Source organism: Curcuma longa, chromosome 8 (genome assembly GCF_044706935.1).
Source record: "Curcuma longa cultivar G26 ecotype Majalengka, Jawa Barat chromosome 8, ITB_CL_G26_1.1, whole genome shotgun sequence".
Lineage (NCBI taxonomy): Eukaryota > Viridiplantae > Streptophyta > Magnoliopsida > Zingiberales > Zingiberaceae > Curcuma > Curcuma longa.
This window is the reverse complement of record NC_133868.1, coordinates 8,001,856-8,023,856: the sequence shown is the minus strand read 5'-3', so window position 1 is coordinate 8,023,856 and position 22,001 is coordinate 8,001,856. Positions and strand designations below refer to the sequence as shown.

Here is a 22,001-nt window from a genome sequence, read left to right as displayed (position 1 = left end):
AATTGAGAGAGAGAGAAAACAAAAAGAAATTATAAAATTTAGGATAAACTAAGGACACTTTTTATTTGTTGTTTGGTAAGTGATAAGCAAGTTCAAAGAGTTATTTTAAGGAAAATTTGCTTAAAAAATATAAATATTATTATATTATTTATTGGCTACTAAGAACACTTTTTGAAAATTTAATTGACAACAATACAAAAAATCATATGATATAAATTCTACTTCTAATTATAACATTTTTTTTTGCTGATGGTACGTACACATCATTCTTTTTCTTTTAAATAAAAAATAAAATGAAATTGGATTAAAGAAAAAAAACATTGATTCTCCATATCACATATTCATCATATATTGTGATTTAAAATTTTTTATATACTACAGTCTTTATTATTGAATTCAGTGACGGATCCAAGGGGGGGGGCGAGGGGGGGCTTGAGCCCCCTGAGATCACGGTAGCACTTGGAGCCTTGGAGGAGGTCCATCGTCGCGGGGCTGCCAAAGAAGCCGCAGTTGCAGTCGCTGCTCCTCCGCCATCCTCCGAGCTATTCCCTTCCGGCCTTCCGAGTTCCGACAGCCTTGCCGGTTGCCGCTGCGGACAGAGCCGGCCCTGGGCCAGGGCCCAGGGCCCAGGGCGACGGGCCGCCTAATTTTTTGGGTTAATTTGCAGTAGGGTCTAATTTTTTGGGTTAAGTTGGATTAGGTTACGCTTCCTCCGCTTCTCGTACCGCCGATCGCATCCTCCATTCCTCCTCCTCCACACCGCCCTCGATCGCGTCCTCTGAACCGCACCAGCAGTGCTGCTCTCCGCCGTCTTCCTCTGTTTCGCGGCGACCATCGTTCTGGTTTCGTTTCAGATGACCCCGGAAGCCGGAAGCGTTCACGGTGAGCTTCCGTTCACGGTGAGCTTCGTTTCCTGATTTTGTTTGTTGACTACGGGAGGGTGAATCATAGTTTGAATGTTATGGTTTTGCTGGTGGGATGCGTGTTCGTGCTCTATTGATCTTTTGTTTTGAGGTTTGAGTTGGATGATTTAGGCCTTTGAATTTTGGGGGTCTTCTGCTGCAGCCTGCAGCAAGCGTATTAAATCAATTTTTGTGGCAGATATAGGTGAAATTTATTATATTGTGGCAAAAGGATCTCTTTTTAGGTTTTGCACTGTATGTCACGCCCCGGGAAGGCTGTCCGAAAAATTTCGACAGCATCTCCCCTGTAACTGTGACAAATTCCCTGAATACAAACAATGATACTCAGCCACAGGCGGCTGGAATAGGACTACTCGTCCAATCAATACACACAATCACATATCCATGCAAAACTAAGGCCTACACGGCCATAACCACTAACATCACATGCAAAAATGTCCACAATAAGCAAAATCAGCGAAACGTAAAGCAACATCGTAAATCCGAACTACGAATGCCACGAATACAAACCAACACAATATAGTCCATGTCTATGAAGTATAAAATCTATACTCAACCACTACATAACCCTCTGGAGTGAGATGAGATAGCACCAGCCGGCTGAAACTCCAAGCTCCAAGTACCTATCTGCTACCTGGGGAGAAAACATAACAACCCCAGGGTCTGGGTAGTGAGCATTAGATGCTCAGTGGGTACAGGAAGAAGTGCATGTAAGGTACAACAGCAGAAATAATATAAGAATCAAACTGAAAGGAGCAGGAATAGACTGAATAAGAAATAAAGTACGGCTAACAGGTATCAACATGGATCAAGGTATATCAACAGAACAGAATAGGAATAAATCCTACTATACAACAGGTATAGAATAATCAACAGGTATCATGAATCAAAGGTATATCATGGTATATCAAGAATAAGTCATACTGTGCAACAGATAAAGAAATCTACATGTATCATGTATGTAATGTCATACAAGTGCAACAGTCATAGCAAACAAGTGCAACAATCCACAAACACATGGATAAGGTAAGCTATGTAATAATCCTACCAACAAATGCATGTAATATGCATCAACCAACACAATCAAAATATCCGTCACTGTCCGCACTCGTCGTCCCAGTCACTCTCCCAGAGCTCAGTGAAATGGGGGCAAGACAGGACATACTGCCAGCTCCAACAACTGACCACTATAGATAAGTGGGGAAGGGCAGTGTGGCAGGAGGGCATGTAACCAATCCTGGTGCACCCAACTGTAGTGCAACATCTTACCTATATGGCACCACAACGCGATGCAGGTAAGATCCAACAACAACAACAACTACAACTATCATGGATGTAATGATAATCATCCCAACATGTAATAACTACTGTAAATCAGCATGTACAACTGGAATCCCTAAAGGAGACAGGTCAAAGTCACAACAGTTAGGATTTGTTCCAACAATAGATAGGAAATCCTAAGGTCAACCAGCATGTGTAAACCAACAAGGGTATAAGATAACAACTAGGTATCCAACATGTGAATAGGATAGAACAATATCCGATCATCATAAAGGTCAACAGCATGGTATCAAGCAACGAGTATCAACGATATCAACAGAATAAATATCATAAGGATCAACAGTATCAACGTGGTAAAGAACAACAGCAATAGATCATGCACTATAGAAAACCTGTATTGACCAAGTACAGGGTACCCACCTGATCAGGTGATCGTCACAACTAGAACCCCCAGAAAAATACGCTCCGCGTAATAGGACCAATAAGTCAAGGTCCTGCAACAGTCAATAACACAATGTTTACTAATACAACACTATAATTAACCTACATTTCAATAGATTAATTCCGATAAATTTTACGGTATCAAACCGATTTAACCACTACCCACAAGATAAAGTCAACCCTAAAATAAGTCAACTCATCAACAACATCAACATTAATCAAAGACTAATCAATAATTAAATCCACTTAGGTCTAACCCCTTCCCTTTAAGTTCTGTTCCAAAACTTAAGCATAGTTAATCCACCGGTAATCACCATTCATCCCACATGAACAGAACATCACCAAAACAAGAATCAGACTCACCTCTAGAGCTGGTCCCCCTTTGCCCTAGACAGAAATCCTTCAGCTCTAGCTCAATCCAACTAGCTCACGGCCAAAGTAGGAGAACTCCTTCCAATCTGTCGATCCAGAAGGAAATCTCAAATATTGGACTATCACATCCACTGAAATTAGGGATTCGAGAAGGATCAACTTACCTTTCTTCTACTTCCAAGCTCACCGCCGATTCCAACTGTAACGCCCGCCCTTACGTGGGCCCTTGACGGACGCTACAGTTCTTACATTCATTCATTCTTTCATTCAAGTACTATCATATAAAAAAAATTAAACTAACTAAACATGCAGCGGAACATACTACTAATCTAAAACAGGTTCATATATGATAGCAGTGCAATAATAAACAATACCAACTAACCTAGGTTGCATGGCAAATACTAGGTTATACAGTTCTAAACAGGATAATTAACACATGATATTAAAACATTGTTCAACATGAAATAAACATTGGTTTCATGGCCAAGGCTTAATCACGTCACCACCACACACATCTTCACCGCCCTGTCCTGCTGCTTCCCATTCGTCAGTACCTGTTAACTGGATCTGCAATATAAGGAAGGTATCTATAAGCATAAAGCTTAGTAAGTTCCTTTCCTACTCACAAAATCCATCGTACATAAAACATAACCTTAAAGCATACAAGCATGTCAACATTTCCTAAGCAGGCATAAATCAGTCATTTGACATTTACATCATATACATGAACATAGAAATCATTTTGCCTTTTTGAAAAATATTATCTTAATAGATAAACATAATCATCAACGGTCTTTGGGGATCCCTGGCTTGTACCCATTCATTTCTTTTGCGCGCACATACCAAGTAGTACGAGGTAGCTAATCCCGACTACACGGTTTACTAGGTCTTCTGTCTTTCGACCTAGGGGCAACTTTTGGAGCCCATCCCTGGAATCCCTTTCGGGTTCCGGTACAAGCCATTCATTCAAAGTAAAATACTTGTTATGCATTCCTTTCCATGAATGTTCCATACATCTTTCATAATGAACATCCTTGTCATTCAATCCATTCATCATAACATTGTACATAACATAATGCTTAACAGTGTTTAAACCTTAACTTTAGGTTTGATTGTACTTCCTTCATAAGACTTAACTTCATTAACCCTAAACCAACAACCAGTGGACCTATACTCCTCCAATCGGTCAGAAGATCGAGGGATAGACTTTATATAGATCAAATGGTCGGTTTCGGTTCAAATTTTTATCACAGTAGCCTCTGTAATCGATCAACCGATCGATTACAAGGGCTTAATCGATCAGAAGATCGATTACCCCTTACGGTGTTCACAGTACGTGCGGTAATCGATCAACCGATCGATTACAGCCCCGTAATCGATCGACTGATCGATTACAACAGCTTAATCGATCGGTGGATCGATCACAACTCGCGAAAAGTCGCGGATTCCATTCTCGTTAAAGCGTGTAATCGATCGGGCGATCGATTACACCCCCTGGTAATCGACCAACGAGTCGATTACCAGGGTTTCTGTTCGGTTTCTCAGTTTCTAAGTTCTGTTTAACGACAATTAACCAACACTTAAAATAACATCTATCTATCTTTTAACCTTAATAACATGATCAAATCCTAGGTTTTAACAATATAAAACACATGAAATACAGGAAAGGTATTTATTCGTAAATCTTGTTACAGACTAAACTTGTTTCACGAAACTGTACAAAAGAACTTACGCTATAGATCACTACGAAATTAAAACTGCAGACTATAAACCTTGTTTATCATGCACATAGTTCGCAGATCATATGTTTAACAACCGTGGCTATTACATTGCAGGGAGGGGAGACTTACTCCTACAGTTCATCGAGCGTTTAACGATTATACTGCAGGTGACAAGGCCTCTCTTGGAGTTTCTTCCTATAACAGGGACTCTCCTCCCTAGCCCTTCCTTCGCAATCTGGTTGAGAACCTTCGGCGGCCAAAGAAGAAAAAGCACAAGAACGAAGAGGAAAAGCTATTCTGTGCGAGGGGGAAGGGTTTATAAAGAGAAAGGAGTCGGCAGTTACGAACCCATCCTCCCACGTCCTAGACCCACTTCTGCCTCTCCGTTTGGTTTTAATGAAATTCCTTAGACCTTCAGGTTTAACAAGCATTGCCCTCATGCTTTTAACAAGAATGCATTACTATCTCATATGGTTAACTTGGCTTGCTACATATTGGAGGTCCAAGGGTCAATCCCTGGCACCTCCTCATTTCTTTTTCTTTTTCTCTTTTCTTTTTATAGCAAAGCCTTTATGCGTTAACCCATTAAAGCAACATTCTTAACACATAATTATTCATTTCTTTTTATCATCATCAATCTATCATATACATAACTATTTATCCAGAATTTGTCGAAGGAAAAGTCGGGTATTACAAGTGGATTTTTGCCTCCCCCAGGATTCGAACTCTAGACCTCCAGGATAAGTACTAGAGTTTATGAATCCTGGTAGCCAAGTGAGCAGCAGGGTTTAGGGTTTAGGGTTTAGGGTTTAGGGTTTAGCTCACTTGGCTACCAGGATTCATAAACTCTAGTACTTATCCTAGAGGTCTAGAGTTCGAATCCTGGGGGAGGCAAAAATCCACTGGCCAGGGGTGGAAAGTCCTAGTGAGTAACGACACGGCCGAGGGTCGTCGATTGACGACATAGGGGTCGCCAAGGGGGCCGCTAGTTGGGCCGCCCAAGGGGCCGAGGGGCCGGGTCGTTACAATAAAAAGGCGCCTTTTTATTGTAACGACCCAGCCCCTTGGGCGGCCCAACTGGCGGCCCAATCGGCGGTCCCTTGGGCGGCCCAACAGCGGCCCCCTTGGCGACCCCTATGTCGTCAATCGACGACCCTTGGCCGTGCCGTTACTCACTAGGACTTTCCACCCCTGGCCAGTGGATTTTTGCCTCCCCCAGGATTCGAACTCTAGACCTCCAGGATAAGTACTAGAGTTTATGAATCCTGGTAGCCAAGTGAGAAGCTGCTCACTTGGCTACCAGGATTCATAAACTCTAGTACTTATCCTGGAGGTCTAGAGTTCGAATCCTGGGGGAGGCAAAAATCCACTGGCCAGGGGTGGAAAGTCCTAGTGAGTAACGGCACGGCCAAGGGTCGTCGATTGACGACATAGGGGTCGCCAAGGGGGCCGCTAATTGGGCCGCCCAAGGGACCGCCGATTGGGCCGCCAGTTGGGCCGCCCAAGGGGCTGGGTCGTTACATTCACAATGATCGAATACTTAACCTTTACTGTACTTCTTCAAGTTGTTGTTGTGATTTGTGGTGTTTGCAGATTTGTAAACTTCAATTTCATCTTAGCAATCAGGACCGGCTCTGTACTCATACAATCATATTCAATCTCCTCATACAAGGTACTTTTAATTGTCATTATTAATTGTATTTTTATTATTATCGTTATTAATTGTATTTTTATTTTTATATATATTTATTATATAACTAAAAAAATTTAACCCCGGTTGAAAAACTAGTCTGGATCCGCCACTGATTGAATTTTCTATGAACATATCCTTCATAGAATTTCTGTGTAGTAAATGAGGGTGATGATGAACTCGGGGTCTCATTCATCTATTTCACTCGTGGTCTAAACAATAAATCTTCCTGGAAAGATTTTTATTCCTTGATTACCGTCTTTAAAACTTCACAAGATTGAAAGCCTTGTTTCACCACTATAATCATACAACCAAATTCCAATGAACAAATTGAGATCATTACTAACGCTCTTGTACAAATGGATCTATACATCAATTTACAGAGGCAACCACTGAACACACAGCAATACAGGCCATGGTGTTCTTTCTTCAACAAGCAGCTGGTCTTCTTTCTTCACTCGTTTTCAGCAATGTAATTTGGAAGCTCACCCTGGCAGAGGTATTCGTCGCACTGGGAATCAGATTCCCAGCCCCTGCGGAGTCTGATAATATCTTCGGTGAATGTTGAACCTGATGTACCTATGAATACAGATGACATGGCACAGATTGTCTTGTCCAGCATGGCCTCAACCTGCAGAAACAGTTCACAATAAAGAAAGGTGTCTTTAACTTTCACTCCAGGTTTCATGTCTGAAAATTTCCGAGTGAAAAAATTTGTCTACCTGACTATCTCCCCCAAGTCGATTTCGGTATAACAGAGCATCCCATTTTTCAGCACTGTTATGACTTGGCCTCTTGAAGAGTGGAATTTGCTTGTCACCTAATACAACCAAGGACTGGAGAAGATTTGTTTCAATTTCAGTTGCATCTGTAGATAGATAAATAACTGGAGCATTGGCTTTCTCAGCAACGCGCAATATGCACTCTACAGCTTGAGGGATGGGGAAAAAACAACTTTCCTTCTTCTCATTGCTGCAGAGAGACGTCAAAGATTACACTGTGTTCACTTCAGTTAATAATAATCATAAAAAATAATGATAATAATGAAAATAAAAATAATTTTTAAAAAATTGTAATCAGTGTCCTGACTAGGTTTGTATGGCATACACCACAAACTTTTCAGTTTCACAGAAGTGAAAAGGAAGAAATTTGTACAACTAGAAAAATACTTGAATAGATCAATAGGAGAGCATGCTTTTGATTTATTTTTTTAAAATGGAATTTATGAGATGATACGACAAAGGATGACCCAAACAATCTAAACCAACAAGTGTGACCCTTACGATATTCATTAAAGACTGCTTAGGGCTCAAACATAGTCAAATACATATTTCAATTATTAAAGATTAATCTGATTGTTACATCAATAGATAACTAAGATGTGGTCAAAATATAGACAAACATTATGTACAACTTAAGTCTTGCTTGAGCAATAAGGCTACATCAGTTTGATCTGTTTAATTTCTCCTTAGTACTGTTTTTTGTACCTAACATGCCAAAGTTCTAATCTCGTTTACAAGTCATCTGATCCTTTGGTTAGACAGATGCTACTATTGGTGGGGGAAAAATGTATAACAAGTTGTGACTGTGCATCTGTAGCCTAGATAGCTCAGAAATAAGAGATCAGCTAATAAAGTAATCACATTCATATCTAAGTCAAGCAAAATTAGTTGCTAGTGACTCATCGTGGTAAGGAAGCACTGATGGATAACCATTTAGTATCACATCGCTAAGAGAGGAGATGGAACATTGCTAGAAGGGATTAAGGAGCTCCAGCACTCAATTAGTTAGTCATTTTGGGTTGGTTAATCAGTGAAATTAGCAAGGAAATGAGTAAGTGTTAGCGTTGGAGGGATCTAACAGGACAAAATCAAGAATTGTCTCCAAAGCAATTTGCAACTTCCAAAAGAATTATTTACCCTCTAGGACCATCACTGAAGTTGGTCAACCAATTATACAAAATTTGCAAATAATGCAATTTTGAGATCCTCTCTCCACTATGGGATTGTAGGTAGGACATTTCTATAATGCTAGATAGTATTTGCCTTCTTTAAAATGCTATATGACCATCTCTCACTAAACAAGCTGTCTACAGCATTAAAAAGAGGAGCCTAACGGAACGCAAAAAAAACATTAAACTGAAAAGATACTTGTATCATGACAATCAAGAGAGAAAAGTGTAAAAGACTCCTATATATATATATATATCAAATTCTAACATAATAATCCATATTGAACTAATATTTTTAAACACCCATATAACTATAACCTCTAACACTTTCTATCACATGGAGGATAGATATTGATCAATGCCATGCTTGTTTAAAAAATTCAGACAAAAATATTAATCCATGTGAGACCAAAACTATGTATGTATTCATACGATATATAACTATTCACTCTGACAAGGAAAAAAAATAACAATGAGCATTGAGAATAGGTTAGTTGGTTAATCTACATTGCTATCAACCATCATAATGACTACAAATTACCAACTGCTCTTAGGTGTCATGTCAGTTACTAGTATAACAACTCCACCACATAGGCAAGAGCAGTATCATAACGCATATTCAAAAGCAGTCAGTACTTCATATGAGAAGCGATGATAGCATATAAACATTCAGTTAAAGACAGCAGAAGTAGAATAGCGATGGCCTACCAAAATTTCAAGAATCCATGTCGCCGAAAGTGGAGGGCGATGAAATTGCTCCCTAAGAAAGTCTGCACAAAGCGCTGTGCTGTGAGATAAATGAGCCGACTTGGTTGAATCACTGTCTTGCATTTGTGTGCAAGTGGTCCACCTGGCTGCATCACCCATTCTTCCTCCACATCAGCATAGAACATATCTCCAATGGCAATCACCTCATCATTTGATGAGAATTTGTGAATTACATCACCAACAACCCTCTTTTTCTGTGTCTTCAACTTGGCATCCTCTGGCCAAGCGGCCTGAGCCTTAGCAAGAGAAAGCCCCATGTTCCTCAACCTTTTAGTATGCTCCTCGTCCAGAAAGCAAGGTGGTGAAGCAATGTAGCAGATAAACCTATCTATCTTCATCTTATTCTTCTTCATTTCAGCAAATTCGTCGAATGAGATCACAACCTTCCTTCCGAAGCACTCATTAATGTGGTTGATATCCAAGACGCGGTCATACTGGTAATCGACCTTCGCACTCGGAAGCACCAGCACTCGGTCGAGAAGCGCTGCAAAGAACATGTGCTTCTCTAAGCAGATCAAGTGGTTAGACATCTGGCCCGACAAACAGATGGCGAACAAAAACCTGTCTTTCTTCGGCTTCCACTCTATCGTTCTTCTATCCGCAGATTTATCCACCTTCCTACACCGACCGACACCAGGACCAGCCAAGACCGTGCCCAAATTCTCATCGATGACCTCGGCGGAGAGGTTTCCAAACCGGTGAGAAGAAAGAAGAGCGCTCTGAATCTCCTTGTTCAGCTTGATCTGCTGCATTAGGGCAGATCTGAACTCATCGAGAGTGGGAGAGGAAATTGGAGCCTTTGGTTGATCTGCCTTAACGGGGGATGTGGAATTGGGCGCCGATGTAGAATTCGGAGGCAAAAAAGGAGGCGGAGAAGGAGCGGCACCAGCAGAGACTGTAAGGTTCCAAAGCCTAAAGAGCTCGGTTTGCTGGTTCTTGAGGAGGTTGAGAGCGCGGAGCTCGGCCTCCCGCATGGGATCGCCGCCAGATGAGGAAGAGGAGGCGACCGGTACGAAAGAGACGCCTTGGAAGAGACGACCAAGGCCAAGGGAGAAGAAAAGGAGAACGAGGATGAGGGGTAGGGAGAAGGCGAGGAGGTAGGACTTGCTGGACCACAACCGGAGGCCGACGCGGGGAGGTACGGCCGGGGCTATCTCAAAACTGGAGGAGGGGGAAGATCGGCGGATAGGGACGGGCTTGGCGTCGTTCTGTGGGACGAGGTTCCGGCGTTCCTCCTCGTCCTCGTCAGAGGAGTGCGACAGGGAAGAGGAGGTGGCCGGCGATTCCGTCCTCGCCATAGGAATGCCGCTGAGGAGAAAGAGAAGGGAACGCGTCCCGGAGTAAAGGAGGAGGAGGAGGAGTGGAGGAGGGCGGCGTTGAAGATTTGAAGATGAAGGCGAGAGAAAGCGATGCCCCAACGGATGCCGGAAAAGGGTGGAGTAATTTATGTTAAAAATGACTAAGTTTTCGAAATTATAAATATACCCCTCATTAATAGCCCCCATTCAATTCTCCATTAATAAACTCTCACCCTCTGCCAACCCAAACCTTCGCTACTGACTCAATGGCTCCCACTCCACTGCTCCTCCTCCTCCTCCTCCTCCTCCTCCTCCTCGCTCTCACCCTCGTCTCCGTCGCCGTTCACCCGCTCGATCCCCTCACCGCCGCTGAAATCACATCCACCATCAACCTCATCTGCGCTTCCCCTCTGAACACCTCCGCTCCCCTCGCCTTCCACTACGTCGGCCTCGACGAGCCCCCCAAGCCAGCTGTCCTCGCGTGGCCCCGCTCCGCCCCGCCGCGTCGCGCCTTCGTCATCGCCCGCGCCGGCCGCGCCACCCACGAGCTCCGCGTCGACCTCGCCAACGGCGCCGGCCGCATCCTCTCCGACACGGTCCGCCGCGGGGTAGGCTTCCCCACCTTCACTCCCGACGAGCAGGATGCGGCCTCCGGCCTCCCGTTCCAGTACCCGCCGTTCGCCGCGTCGGTGGCGCGGCGGGGGATTCCTCTGTCCGATGTTCTCTGCACGACCTTCTCGGCGGGGTGGTTCGGACCCGCGGAGAGGTGGGCGGGGCGGAGGGTGATCATGGTTCAGTGCTTCGTGGCGGCGGGGACGGCGAACTTCTACGTGCGACCGGTGGAAGGGGTGACCGCGGTGGTTGACCTGGACGCGATGGAGATCGTGGAGTACGAGGATAGGGTCGACCCGCCAGTGCCGAAGGCGGAGGGGACCGATTACCGGGCGGCGGCACAGAGACCGCCGTTCGGGCCGGAGACAAAACCGGTCACGGTGGTGCAGCCGGAGGGAAGGGGGTTCGAAGTCGATGGCCACGTGATAAGGTGGGCGAATTGGGAGTTTCACCTGAGCTTCGACGCCCGCGCCGGCTCCGTCATTTCTTTGGCGTCCGTTAAAGATTCCGACGAGGGTACATTCCGGCTCGTCCTCTACCGTGGCCACGTCTCCGAGCTCTTCGTGCCGTACATGGACCCGTCGGCGGAGTGGTACTTCAAGACCTTCTTCGACGCCGGCGAGTTCGGCTTCGGCCTCTCCACGGCTCCGCTCGAGCCCTTCACCGACTGCCCTGCCAACGCCGAGTTCGTGGACGTGGACGTCTCCGGCGGAGACGGGTCGCCGGTGAGGATCCCCAATGCGATGTGCCTGTTCGAGCGCTACGCTGGCGACGTCGCGTGGAGGCACACGGAGTTTGGGTTCCCCGGGGAAATGGTAATTGATCGATAAAGTTGGTTAGTGAGAATAAGCGAATGAGGATTAATTGATGTTTTGGGTTGATGTAGATAACAGAGGTGAGGCCGGAGGTGAGCTTGGTGGTGCGGTGGGCGGCGGTGGTTGGCAACTACGACTACGTGATTGACTGGGAATTCAAAACCAGCGGCTCGATCAAAATTGGGGTAAAATAAATGCACGATTTCATCCTAATTCCAAATATTACCCTTCAAATCCAAGCATTTAATTCGATGCAGTTGATTAACAGGTGGCGCTGAGCGGAATCCTTGAAGTCAAAGGCACATACTCCGCCCACGTCGACGAACTCTCCGGCGACGCACACGGCTCGCTCGTCGCCAGAAACACCCTCGGCGTCTACCACGACCACTTCTTCACCTTCCGGCTCGACCTCGACGTCGACGGTCCCAACAACTCGTTCGTGAAGTCCCGCATGAAGCCGGCGAGGGCGGCCGGCGGGCCGAGAAGGAGCTACTGGACGGTGGAGAAGGAGACGGCGAGGACGGAGGCCGATGGCCGGGTAGAGCTCGGCTCGACGACGGAGCTGAAGGTGGTGAACCCGAACAGGAAGACGGGGATTGGGAATGAAGTTGGGTACAGGATTATTAGCCTCGGCGGCGCTGCGACGTCGCTGCTGGACGACGACGACTACCCGCAGCGGCGGGCGAGGTACACAAAGAAGCAAGTGTGGGTGACGCCGTACGACGAAGCGGAGAAGTGGGCGGCGGGTCTCTATGCGGACGAGAGCAGAGGAGATGATAACTTGGCGTCGTGGAGTCGAAGGTATATATTACTATTTTTAAAAAAATAATAATAATAATAAATTACAGATTTCATGAATTAAAATTTTCAATTTTGTTTTAAAAATAATATGAATAATGCAGGAATCGGAAGATCGAGAACAGAGACATAGTGTTGTGGTACACGGTGGGGATTCATCACCTACCGTGCCAAGAAGACTTTCCGGTGATGCCTCTGTTGACCGGCGGCTTCGAGCTGCGGCCCACCAACTTCTTCGAGAGCAATCCGTTGATCAGGAGGCGGCCCAATAAGCCGGCGACTAGGCTCAACTGCTCCTACTATTAATAGAGGAAGACTGATTGCTTTGAGATTCGTGATCATCTTGATTGTTTGGCTGTACACTAAAAAGGCAACTTAACAATACAACACGATAGCAAAGAGGAACATTAAAAGAAAAATAAAAATTTTTCAGTAACGCCATTTAAACGAGCCAAATGAATATTTCATTACTGAGAAATTCAAGATCAGCAGAGAAATTATACTGAAAAACCACAGCAAAAACTGAGAAATCTGCACACACTCTAAATTCAGCATTATAGTAGCTACTAATACAATATTCAATGCAGATAATAACACAAATTCTGACAGCCACATCCACTGTGTATTTACAATCATTCCCTTACATAGGTGATTTAGACTAAGTTCAATACTGTAGACTTGCTTTACTTCAAATATTATGCATCTCACAGGCAAGATACCTTCAAATGGACGATGAAACTGAAACTGAATTCATCCACCAAGAAGTTGAATTTGCAGTGTCATCCATCCGACAATACAAACTATCACAATCACTGGACAATTGGAATGAAAAAGTTGCATCAGAACTCAGATGTCTAAGGCAGGTTAAGTCCTCCACTCTTGAAAGAAAAAACTGCTATAATGATACCAATTAAATGATATATACCTAGAGGTAGCAATCTTGATGAATGACTTTCTGGGTGTTTGGATTAACCATCACTGAGCAAGAAACTTTTCCCTGAGAAAATGTAGACAGCAAGAAGGGATTATTATTCAGATACAGATCAGATGGGAAAAAAAAAGAGTGAAGAATCAATATAGAATGAGACCAATATAAGCAATGAGCAAACATTTTATAGAAGAGTGGCTCAAAGCCATTTGACATTATTTCGCATTCAATATTTGTCAGAATTAAATATATATCATAAAGGACTTGAGGGACGATTCAGACAGATGGACCAGCTATCAACATTAGCAATGATTTATTGTTTGATAATTGATTTTCTTGTTCCAAGCAAAACCAAGTAAAGCCATCAGCCAAGACAACTATTAGTAGGCAAAATTGTCTGAACACCAACAGGAAACAATTGTGGCAATAAGTGAGTCACAAGTGATAACACTAACAACAGTCTATGCCTGAAAATTGTGTAATACCACACATGTGAAATATTAAAACAGTGCTATTGTCTATCACCAATAGTGAATATTTTCAAAAATAATTTCAGACTTTCAATCTAAACTTTTTACCTTCCAGGTAAATATATAGACATGCCTCCATTACTTAAAAATTATCCTCTTACATGTTGAGTTTCAGATTCCTTCAATCAACAAGTCGATATAACAGTGGTATAAAGAAAAACAGATAATGGAGGGTAACTATTTGCCAATTGAAAGGATGCTTTAGAGTTTAGGAAACTCATGTCCATAAGATGAATGAAACCAAGCATATGTACACTTTAAAAACCTGAATATAAAACGACTAAGACGTATGAAGCTGCAAAGTGTATAGTTGTAAGTTGTAACTAGACAGTAGATAGTAGCTTTCCTGTCCACGATATGTATAATGAAAGAATTTGCATAGTTAATAATAAAAGTAGTGACATTGACCAAATGAAGGCTGCATTTGATTTCAATTTATGTGACAATGAAACACAGATAACAGATAGTCACTGGTCAGTCTCAACGGAGAATCATATAATTTTTATTTGTTAGGCAAACTACCTTATCACAATGGATAAAAGTGAGTCCTTCTTAATGAAACCTCTCAGGAATTCTTACTTAATATAACTTTAGGGGTTATAAGTCGAGAACAATTGATCTTGCTGAATTGCAAGTAAGTAAAGGCGCAAGGAATCACAAACATTTGATTATATTGAACTGAAGGGAGTAGAGATGCAAAGAACCCTTTTCGGAGAAATAAACACTAAAATTTTGCCTTTCCCATTTTTAATTTCTCAACTTCCTATATTCAACTTGACAATGTTCTTCTTGATTGTCTTACTAACAAATAAATTTACGATTTCAAATCAAAAGGAACTAGATCTGACTAGGTCATATTGGCACCATAATTCCCTACAAGATGGAACCGGGAAGAAAAAACACAACCAATTCGAGGTGCAATAGTGATGAGGAAAACAAGATCATGCCTTTACAGAAATTTACCTCGACGGGAACATCGAAGAAGAAGAGCCGCATCCTACCCTCAACCTCGGTTACCGTGTCCAGAGGCAACGATCCCCTAGCAAGATCCTCGATCAAATAGATGGCATCACTCAACACCCGGATCCCGTCAAGCTTGAGCTTGGCATGAACGTAGGTAACCCCCCGAGCCCTAATATGGCCACCGCCGAACGTGACGAAGCCGAGCTGCCTCCCCCGGTACCCTAGGGAGACCACGATGGAGCGGTAATTGAGGGCGAAGAAGGCCGGGTTACGGATCCTAAGCTCGACCCCCATGGAGATGTATATAGAGGCCTCGGGTATGACGTTGACACGGATGTCATCTAGATCAAAGCGGGCTATGGTGAGATCGGGATCGGCGGGCCAGAGGAAGAAGGCAGCGGATAGGAGTAGGGCGAGGAAGAAGGCAAAAGAGAGGAGAGTAGAAGAGGACAGGAGAGAACCAACACATCGAAAGTATGCGCAGCATCGGGGACGCCGGCGCCGGCGGGGATAGACAGGGAGCAGGACGTACGCCGGGGGTTCCGGGAAGTAGGGGTCCTGGAAAACAGCGACGGAGGAGGTAGCAGCCGGGACACCGTAGCAGGTCTGCGGCGACAGCGATGGAGGAGGAGGTGGCTGGGGGAGGAGCGGCGCCGCCTGCTCGCCTGTTTTCTGGGTGACCGTCATGTGTGATCGATGCCTCTCTCCGCCTCTTCGGTCCGATTTCTCCAGATTTCCACTAATTATTTATCTACAGAAACGCAAAATTTTGCCAAAATTGCATTTTTCCTAGCAGATATTCAAATATATCAATTTACTCCCTAAACTTTCCCAAACAGATTGCATTTCGCCACCCTTTTCATTGTTTTATTTTTATATTAACAAAGATGTCCAAATTAAAAATATCTAAAGTCAATTTCTAATAAATATATTTGTCCAATGTGATTGATTCTTATCAATTTTTATTGTGAATATAAAATCATTTTATACTTTTAAATTTATTTTGATGATCAATAAAAAAATTTTATAATATTTATTTTTAAAATTAATCAATTTAAAAAATTAAATATTTAAATTATCAAAAAATTAATAATAATATTGACTTTCATGAATAACAACGAAAAGAGCACTCCTTATTTCATGACATCTTATATTAAAAAAATATTTTAAAGATGCCTCATCTTGATTAGCTCAAGTAATATGATGGTAGTTTTGATAATTCTAAACAATTTAAATTAGTATTTAAATTAATATTTAAAAAATTGACTAATATTAAAATAGTTTTAATCATTATTAAAGTAATTTTAAGTCGAATGAGATTTGTTTAAAATCAGGGGGCCCTTGACTTTCTTATCGAAATATTGGATGGGACGTTTGCGAGGCCAATAGGGTTCGATTACTTCCCTGCGAATAAAATCCAATTGGGCCCCACCCTGCGGATTCGGTTCGTCTGGAGATTAAGCAGCAAGAACGGTTCGAATAAAAGCTTGTTGGCTTTTGCTTAAAACTTAAGAAGCCATTTGTTTTGATTTTTGAACGATCTGAAGCCATTTTGAAGATTACCCATTTGGAAAAGACTCCAGGGAAATCGACTGTGAGCTGATGATATTATTTATTCTCTTATTTTCCATCACACAAGATAGATGAAGATGGCATGAGGATTGACCGTGCATGCATGAGCTCGAACTACCAGATGGCGACCTCCATGAAGCCCTCCTCCGTGGCGCATCCCCTGAACATTCCCACCGTGTTGAATCCCATCGCCACCTCGCCGTTCCTGCTGACGGCAATGAGGCCGGCCTTGCCCTCGTCCAGCCTCTCCTTCACCGCTTGGTCCACCGCCTCCGGCAGGGAGAGTCCCTTGTACTCCACCAGCGCCGCCACGTCCCTCGCCAGCGTGCTGCGGATGATCGCCTCCCCCTCCCCCGTGCACGACACCGCGCACGCCTGGCACGCATAGGTCCCCGACCCGATCAGCGGCGAGTCCCCGATGCGGCCGTTCATCTTGTTCATCAGTCCCCCGGTGGACGTCGCCGCCGCGCACCGCCCAGTGCCGTCGACCGCCACGCACCCTACCGTCTCCGGGGAGTAGATGCTGATTGGGAGGCCGTTCATCATTGGCAGGCCGCCGCCGTCGGCCTTCGCCGCTACGAGTCCAGCGCTGGAATTGCAGGTGTCCGCGCCGGGGAGAGGGACTCTGTAATCGAACTGCACGCTCACGCACAAACATGCACATCATCGAACGTTTGGCGTCGGAATCAATTTTTCGTAATAAGAAAGAACAGAATCAAAATTAATAAGAGACCACGATGCTGTTGGATTCCTTGGCCAGCTTCAACATTCTCAAATTCTCTTCTGTGATGAAATAGCTATTATCCACCATCTCAACTCCCTGCATGCATTTGCAGTTTAATTAATATCGACAACTCTGAATCAGAAAAGCAAACGAAGATAGCTCAAATTCAAAAGGAAAAATATTTTGACGTGACTTTTAATCATAAAAGAGAATCTCACAATGGTTGTCCTTCAATTATCATCCCAGAATAATTAAAGTAAGAAAACAGAGTTGATATTGGAACCAGAAAGGATTCTATCAAAAAAGGACATCATTCCTAGTAGTTTGGGCCACTTTAATTTGGGATCTCATTTGGTGGATAAATACTTTTAATATTCCTCAAAAATCCAATTTGTAGATGTAGATTGAACAGTGTATAATGAATTAATGATACTGAAAAATAGATGTGGATTCCTTTTTTTTAGGAAGAAAGTTTCATCTGTGTTTGAAATCTAATGGATGAGGGAGATGAAGGTGAAGGACCTGTTCGCGGGCGAATTCCTCGGCGCCATCGAAGGCGAGGTAGGAATGGGGGGAGCGCTCCATGACGAGTCGGGCGAGAGAGACGGGGTTCTTGACAGTAGAGACGCCGGAGACGGCGCCGCAACGGCGGCCTAGACCGTCCATGATACTGGACTCCATCTCCACCGTGCCGTTCCTAGTGAGCGCCGACCCGCGGCCGGCGTTGAACACGGGGTCGGTCTCCAACTCGCGCACAACCATCTCCACCACGTCCAAGGCCGAGGCACCGGACCGGAGCGCAGCCGCTCCGGCGCTCAGGCAGCGGGCCAGCACCCGGCGAGCCTCCTCCTGGCGCTCCACCGGCAAGGCCGGGTCCACCCCAGCTCCCCCGTGCACCGCGATCGCCCAACGCACCATCCCGTCTCTTGATTTGATCACTTGCAGACTTCCTCGCTCCTTGGTTGGCTAAGGAGGCGTGAGGCGACGCCTATTTATAGATACCGAATCTATCTGCGCCGGCCTTGTTGAGTCCGCCTCCATCTCCTCCGTCCGTTTCCTATTTTTTAACATTGTAGTTGAGATGGATGGGACGATAAAGAGGACATGGCCATGGCCCATGTGCGAGTTTGCTCCATTTGATCCACCGAAAACTCAGGAAGGGACGAATAAGCATCCTTTGCGCACTATTATCCACTTTTTATCCCCATAAAAAAATGAATAAATTCTTAAACCATCACGTTTGAAGGTGCAGATGTTGTGAGAGAGAACCTTATTTTTTTTAATTGTTTATATCTCTTTATTCTGAACATTTTTTGCAAAAAAAAAAAACTCTCTTTTACTTAAATATGTTAAATCATATACGGAATCAGATACTTCCTTAAAATTAGATGAAGAAATAATTTAACTTTTTCAAACGATTTTTTAAAAATTTGGATATTGGTATATATTAAAACATTTAATGAAATTTCTCTTTTTCTGTTTATAAAGTATTTTAATCACGGAAATAAATAATATTGCAAGCTTGAATTTTAATCAAATTTTACCTATTTAATCAATATTTTAAAATAATAATATACTAGTTTTATGATTTTTTTAAAAAATATTTCATAAGTGGATGGCAATGATCCCTTAAAATATATCTATTTATTTAAAATAAAATAATTAAGAAAAAATCATATAAAAATTTAGACAAATTTGATATATGATCATTTTAGAAGCATCAATTGAGTATTGCATTTATCTAACTCCTGATGGGGGATGATTGAATTGATTACTATGGGAGTAGATTTCTTATAATGAGCAAGCGTTGAATTTCGACAAAACTCAAGACAATATCCTCTCCATAATGGCCAACTTCAACTTTTCAATTTACCTTCTCATAGATGGTCATTGAGTCAACCGTATGAGAGCATTAAAATAGCAAATTCCACCTTTATTATAAAGTATTACATTTGTTTTTTTAATCAAAATTTCTATATTATTACTCATATATAATAATTTTAACTAAGGTTATCACATTTTATATATATTATACCATTTAAAAAATAATAATCTAATAAAAAATTTTTATCTTTTTTTTGTTATTAAAATTGATATTAAATATTAATGAATTTTTAAGGTTATCACATTTATATATATTATCACATTTAAAAAATAATAATCTAATTCTAAATTTTTATCTTAAAGAAAAAAAACTAGAGGCCAACTTATTTTGCATTTTAATCTCTCTAAAGTAGGAAATACCAATAGTCAGACATCACGAAAATAGAAAAAGTTCTTTCACCAACGCCTTCACCTCCTTCCTCGCCATCATCGCCGCCGCGGAAATGGCCGGCGATCCACCCCGCGACTGCACATTGGACCTACCCGACGACTGCCTGGAGATTGTATTCCACCTCCTGGGGCCCGACGACCGCAAATTCTGTTCCCTGGTCTGTCGCCGCTGGCTCAAGGTCGAGGCCCACACCCGCCGCCGCCTGGCTCTCCATGCCCAATCTTCCCTCAGCGAAGTCCTTCCCTCTCTTCTCGCACGATTCGATGCAGTCTCGAGTCTTTCCCTACGCTGCGACCGGCTATCCGATAGCATCGGCGACGACGCCCTCGATCTCATCGCCCGCAGCTGGCCTTCCCTTGCCCGGATCAAGCTCCGCTCCTGTCGCCGCGTCACCGACATGGGCATGGCCGCCCTCGCCGCCGGCTTCCCTTCTCTCCGGAGCCTCTCTGTAACCTCCTGCTCCTTCGGCGCCGCCGGCCTCGAGGCGGTCCTCCAGGGGTGCCCCCGCCTAGAAAATCTGTCGATCAAGGGCCTTCGATGCCTTTCCGATCCTCCCCATCAGGTCGTACGCCTAGCAGCCGCGTCATCCGCCCTCCGCTCCATCTGCCTCAACGAACTCTACAATGGCCAGTGCTTCGCCCCTCTCATCGCCGGCTCTCCAAACCTCAGAACCCTCAAAATCATCCGCTGCGCCGGCGAATGGGATTCCCTCCTCAAGTTGATCGCCGAAAAGGTTCCACAAATCGTCGAGATCTACCTCGAGAAGATCCAGGTCAGCGACCAAGGTCTTTTTTCCCTCTCCTCCTGCCTGGGCCTGGAAGTGTTTCGCCTCGTCAAAACCCCCGAATGCACCGACGCCGGTGTCTTTGCGATCGCCGAGAAGTGCCACCGCATACGCAAGATCCACATCGACGGCTGGAGGATGAATCTGATCGGCGATTACGGCCTCATGGCCATTGCCAAAGGCTGCCCGGAGTTGCAGGAGCTCGTCCTGATCGGTATAAACCCGACAGTGCAGAGCATGGAGGTCATCGCGAGCAGCTGCCGGGGCCTCGAGCGTCTCGCGCTATGTGGCTGCGAAACCATCGGCGATGCCGAGGTCGCTTGCATCGCCACCAAGTGTACGGCCATGAGGAAGCTTTGCATCAAAGGCTGCCCGGTGACAGACCGCGGGCTGGAGGCCCTGGTCGAGGGGTGCCCCAATTTGGTAAAGATCAAGCTGAAGAGGTGCAACAGAGTGACTCGGCAGGGCTTGGACTGGTTAATGTGGGGCCGGGGTACGCCGCTGGCCGTCAGCTCGGATGCAATGGAGTTGCAGGAGTCTGATGCGGGCATGAGCGAGAACTGGATGCTGGAAAGTGGAAACGAAGAAGAAGCTGTTTCTTCTCTCGCAGACTAAACCATAATCTCGGATCTTCCTCGAAGCAGTGATGATAGATCTTCACTGATAAATTCAAGAACGAGGAGACGATGATTCTCATCCTTTGTGAAGTCACTGATAATTTGTTGTTGTTGTCTACTGCTCTATGGTATGTATATCTTTAATTTTTATTATTTTAATTAAATTGGTCTGTGGGCTCGTGGGCTTCCCCAAGATCTAAGCGTTTAGAGTTTCAGCAGTTGCTTCTAAGAAGAATCCTCTCCAATCCCATCAATCTATCACTTGAAGCTGATGGTGGAGGGTCCTTACCGGATCGGGTCCAACAATTAATTCGTTGCAACATCTAAGTCAGTCATTGACCTAATAACACATGGAGCTTTTGGAGTCTAGCAATCGATTTCAGCATTCCGGGCCCAACCTTTTCTTCATTCAATGCAAGACCTTTGAACCAACGCATGCGTGTCGTTTTCCATTTGATTGCTTCCTCGAAAAAACTTCCTCAAATAAAATTTATAGCATTGTGTAAGTTTCAGACAATTGATACTCGTGTCGTCGTTAGACGCTTTGTTGCGTGTATTTGAGTGGAATACAGAGAGGATCCTTGACTTATTTGGGGCCTAATAAATCTACGTGCACCGGATGCAACAATTCATGCCCACCTACTTTGACTTTTGGACCGGCAATGCTTGAATCGGCGGGTCTGAAATCAATTAATTTTGGCTACTGAAATCCAATTTAAAATCGACCAAACTCGAAATCTGTCCCCTTGATTCTTGGATCCACTACTACTCGCTGCTCATCGTTGACTTGTTCTTGGCTGGATGCCATGCTTCCAAAATATTTAAACATTTCAGGTCTTGTCGCGATGTGTTTTTCCATTTGTTACTCTTTACTCTTAACCATGCTTTTAAATGATGATTACATTGCAGTTAGAAAGGAGATTAGAGAATGTCACCCA

At 44.0% G+C, this 22,001-nt stretch overlaps 5 protein-coding genes across 5 annotated transcripts; 2 read left to right on the top strand and 3 right to left on the bottom strand.

Moving 5' to 3' along the window:
• Positions 1 to 6,641: 6,641 nt before the first annotated feature.
• LOC141834142 (O-fucosyltransferase 36-like) lies at positions 6,642 to 10,478 on the bottom strand. Its single transcript, XM_074721595.1, has 3 exons — positions 9,088 to 10,478; positions 7,151 to 7,400; positions 6,642 to 7,059 (listed from the first exon to the last, which is right to left on the bottom strand). Exons 1-3 carry the CDS (start codon positions 10,443 to 10,445, stop codon positions 6,883 to 6,885), a joined length of 1,785 nt encoding a protein of 594 aa, XP_074577696.1. The 5' UTR covers positions 10,446 to 10,478; the 3' UTR covers positions 6,642 to 6,882.
• Positions 10,479 to 10,711: 233 nt separating this feature from the next.
• LOC141834138 (amine oxidase [copper-containing] alpha 2, peroxisomal-like) lies at positions 10,712 to 12,976 on the top strand. The gene is made up of 4 exons (XM_074721590.1): positions 10,712 to 11,872; positions 11,944 to 12,057; positions 12,141 to 12,673; positions 12,775 to 12,976. The coding sequence occupies exons 1-4, from the start codon at positions 10,712 to 10,714 to the stop codon at positions 12,974 to 12,976; spliced, it is 2,010 nt and encodes a 669-aa protein (XP_074577691.1).
• A 217-nt stretch (positions 12,977 to 13,193) lies between these two features.
• On the bottom strand, positions 13,194 to 15,801 carry LOC141834141 (uncharacterized). Its single transcript, XM_074721593.1, has 3 exons — positions 15,092 to 15,801; positions 13,596 to 13,667; positions 13,194 to 13,482 (listed from the first exon to the last, which is right to left on the bottom strand). The coding sequence occupies exons 1-2, from the start codon at positions 15,776 to 15,778 to the stop codon at positions 13,596 to 13,598; spliced, it is 759 nt and encodes a 252-aa protein (XP_074577694.1). The 5' UTR covers positions 15,779 to 15,801; the 3' UTR covers positions 13,194 to 13,482.
• Positions 15,802 to 16,697: 896 nt separating this feature from the next.
• Positions 16,698 to 18,332, bottom strand: LOC141834140 (putative isoaspartyl peptidase/L-asparaginase 2). Its single transcript, XM_074721592.1, has 3 exons — positions 17,910 to 18,332; positions 17,397 to 17,483; positions 16,698 to 17,299 (listed from the first exon to the last, which is right to left on the bottom strand). The coding sequence occupies exons 1-3, from the start codon at positions 18,303 to 18,305 to the stop codon at positions 16,778 to 16,780; spliced, it is 1,005 nt and encodes a 334-aa protein (XP_074577693.1). The 5' UTR covers positions 18,306 to 18,332; the 3' UTR covers positions 16,698 to 16,777.
• Positions 18,333 to 19,714: 1,382 nt separating this feature from the next.
• On the top strand, positions 19,715 to 21,386 carry LOC141834139 (F-box protein At1g47056-like). The gene has a single exon (XM_074721591.1). The coding sequence runs from the start codon at positions 19,715 to 19,717 to the stop codon at positions 21,059 to 21,061; it is 1,347 nt and encodes a 448-aa protein (XP_074577692.1). The 3' UTR covers positions 21,062 to 21,386.
• Positions 21,387 to 22,001: the final 615 nt, after the last annotated feature.

Excerpts from the sequence above, each read along its gene's own strand:
- LOC141834140 (XM_074721592.1), bottom strand. The coding sequence starts at position 18,305 with ATGGTGCGTTGGGCGATCGCGGTGCACGGGGGAGCTGGGGTGGACCCG. Across the intron at positions 17,484-17,909 it reads AGGAATTCGCCCGCGAACAG|GGAGTTGAGATGGTGGATAA; the intron begins GTCCTTCACCTT and ends AAATGCATGCAG. Across the intron at positions 17,300-17,396 it reads AGGAATCCAACAGCATCGTG|TTCGATTACAGAGTCCCTCT; the intron begins GTCTCTTATTAA and ends GTGAGCGTGCAG.
- LOC141834142 (XM_074721595.1), bottom strand. The coding sequence starts at position 10,445 with ATGGCGAGGACGGAATCGCCGGCCACCTCCTCTTCCCTGTCGCACTCC. Across the intron at positions 7,401-9,087 it reads CATGGATTCTTGAAATTTTG|CAATGAGAAGAAGGAAAGTT; the intron begins GTAGGCCATCGC and ends GTCTCTCTGCAG. Across the intron at positions 7,060-7,150 it reads GACTTGGGGGAGATAGTCAG|GTTGAGGCCATGCTGGACAA; the intron begins GTAGACAAATTT and ends CTGTTTCTGCAG.
- LOC141834141 (XM_074721593.1), bottom strand. The coding sequence starts at position 15,778 with ATGACGGTCACCCAGAAAACAGGCGAGCAGGCGGCGCCGCTCCTCCCC. Across the intron at positions 13,668-15,091 it reads TCTTCGATGTTCCCGTCGAG|GGAAAAGTTTCTTGCTCAGT; the intron begins GTAAATTTCTGT and ends ACATTTTCTCAG.
- LOC141834138 (XM_074721590.1), top strand. The coding sequence starts at position 10,712 with ATGGCTCCCACTCCACTGCTCCTCCTCCTCCTCCTCCTCCTCCTCCTC. Across the intron at positions 11,873-11,943 it reads TTGGGTTCCCCGGGGAAATG|ATAACAGAGGTGAGGCCGGA; the intron begins GTAATTGATCGA and ends GGGTTGATGTAG. Across the intron at positions 12,674-12,774 it reads TTGGCGTCGTGGAGTCGAAG|GAATCGGAAGATCGAGAACA; the intron begins GTATATATTACT and ends TGAATAATGCAG.
- LOC141834139 (XM_074721591.1), top strand. The coding sequence starts at position 19,715 with ATGGCCGGCGATCCACCCCGCGACTGCACATTGGACCTACCCGACGAC.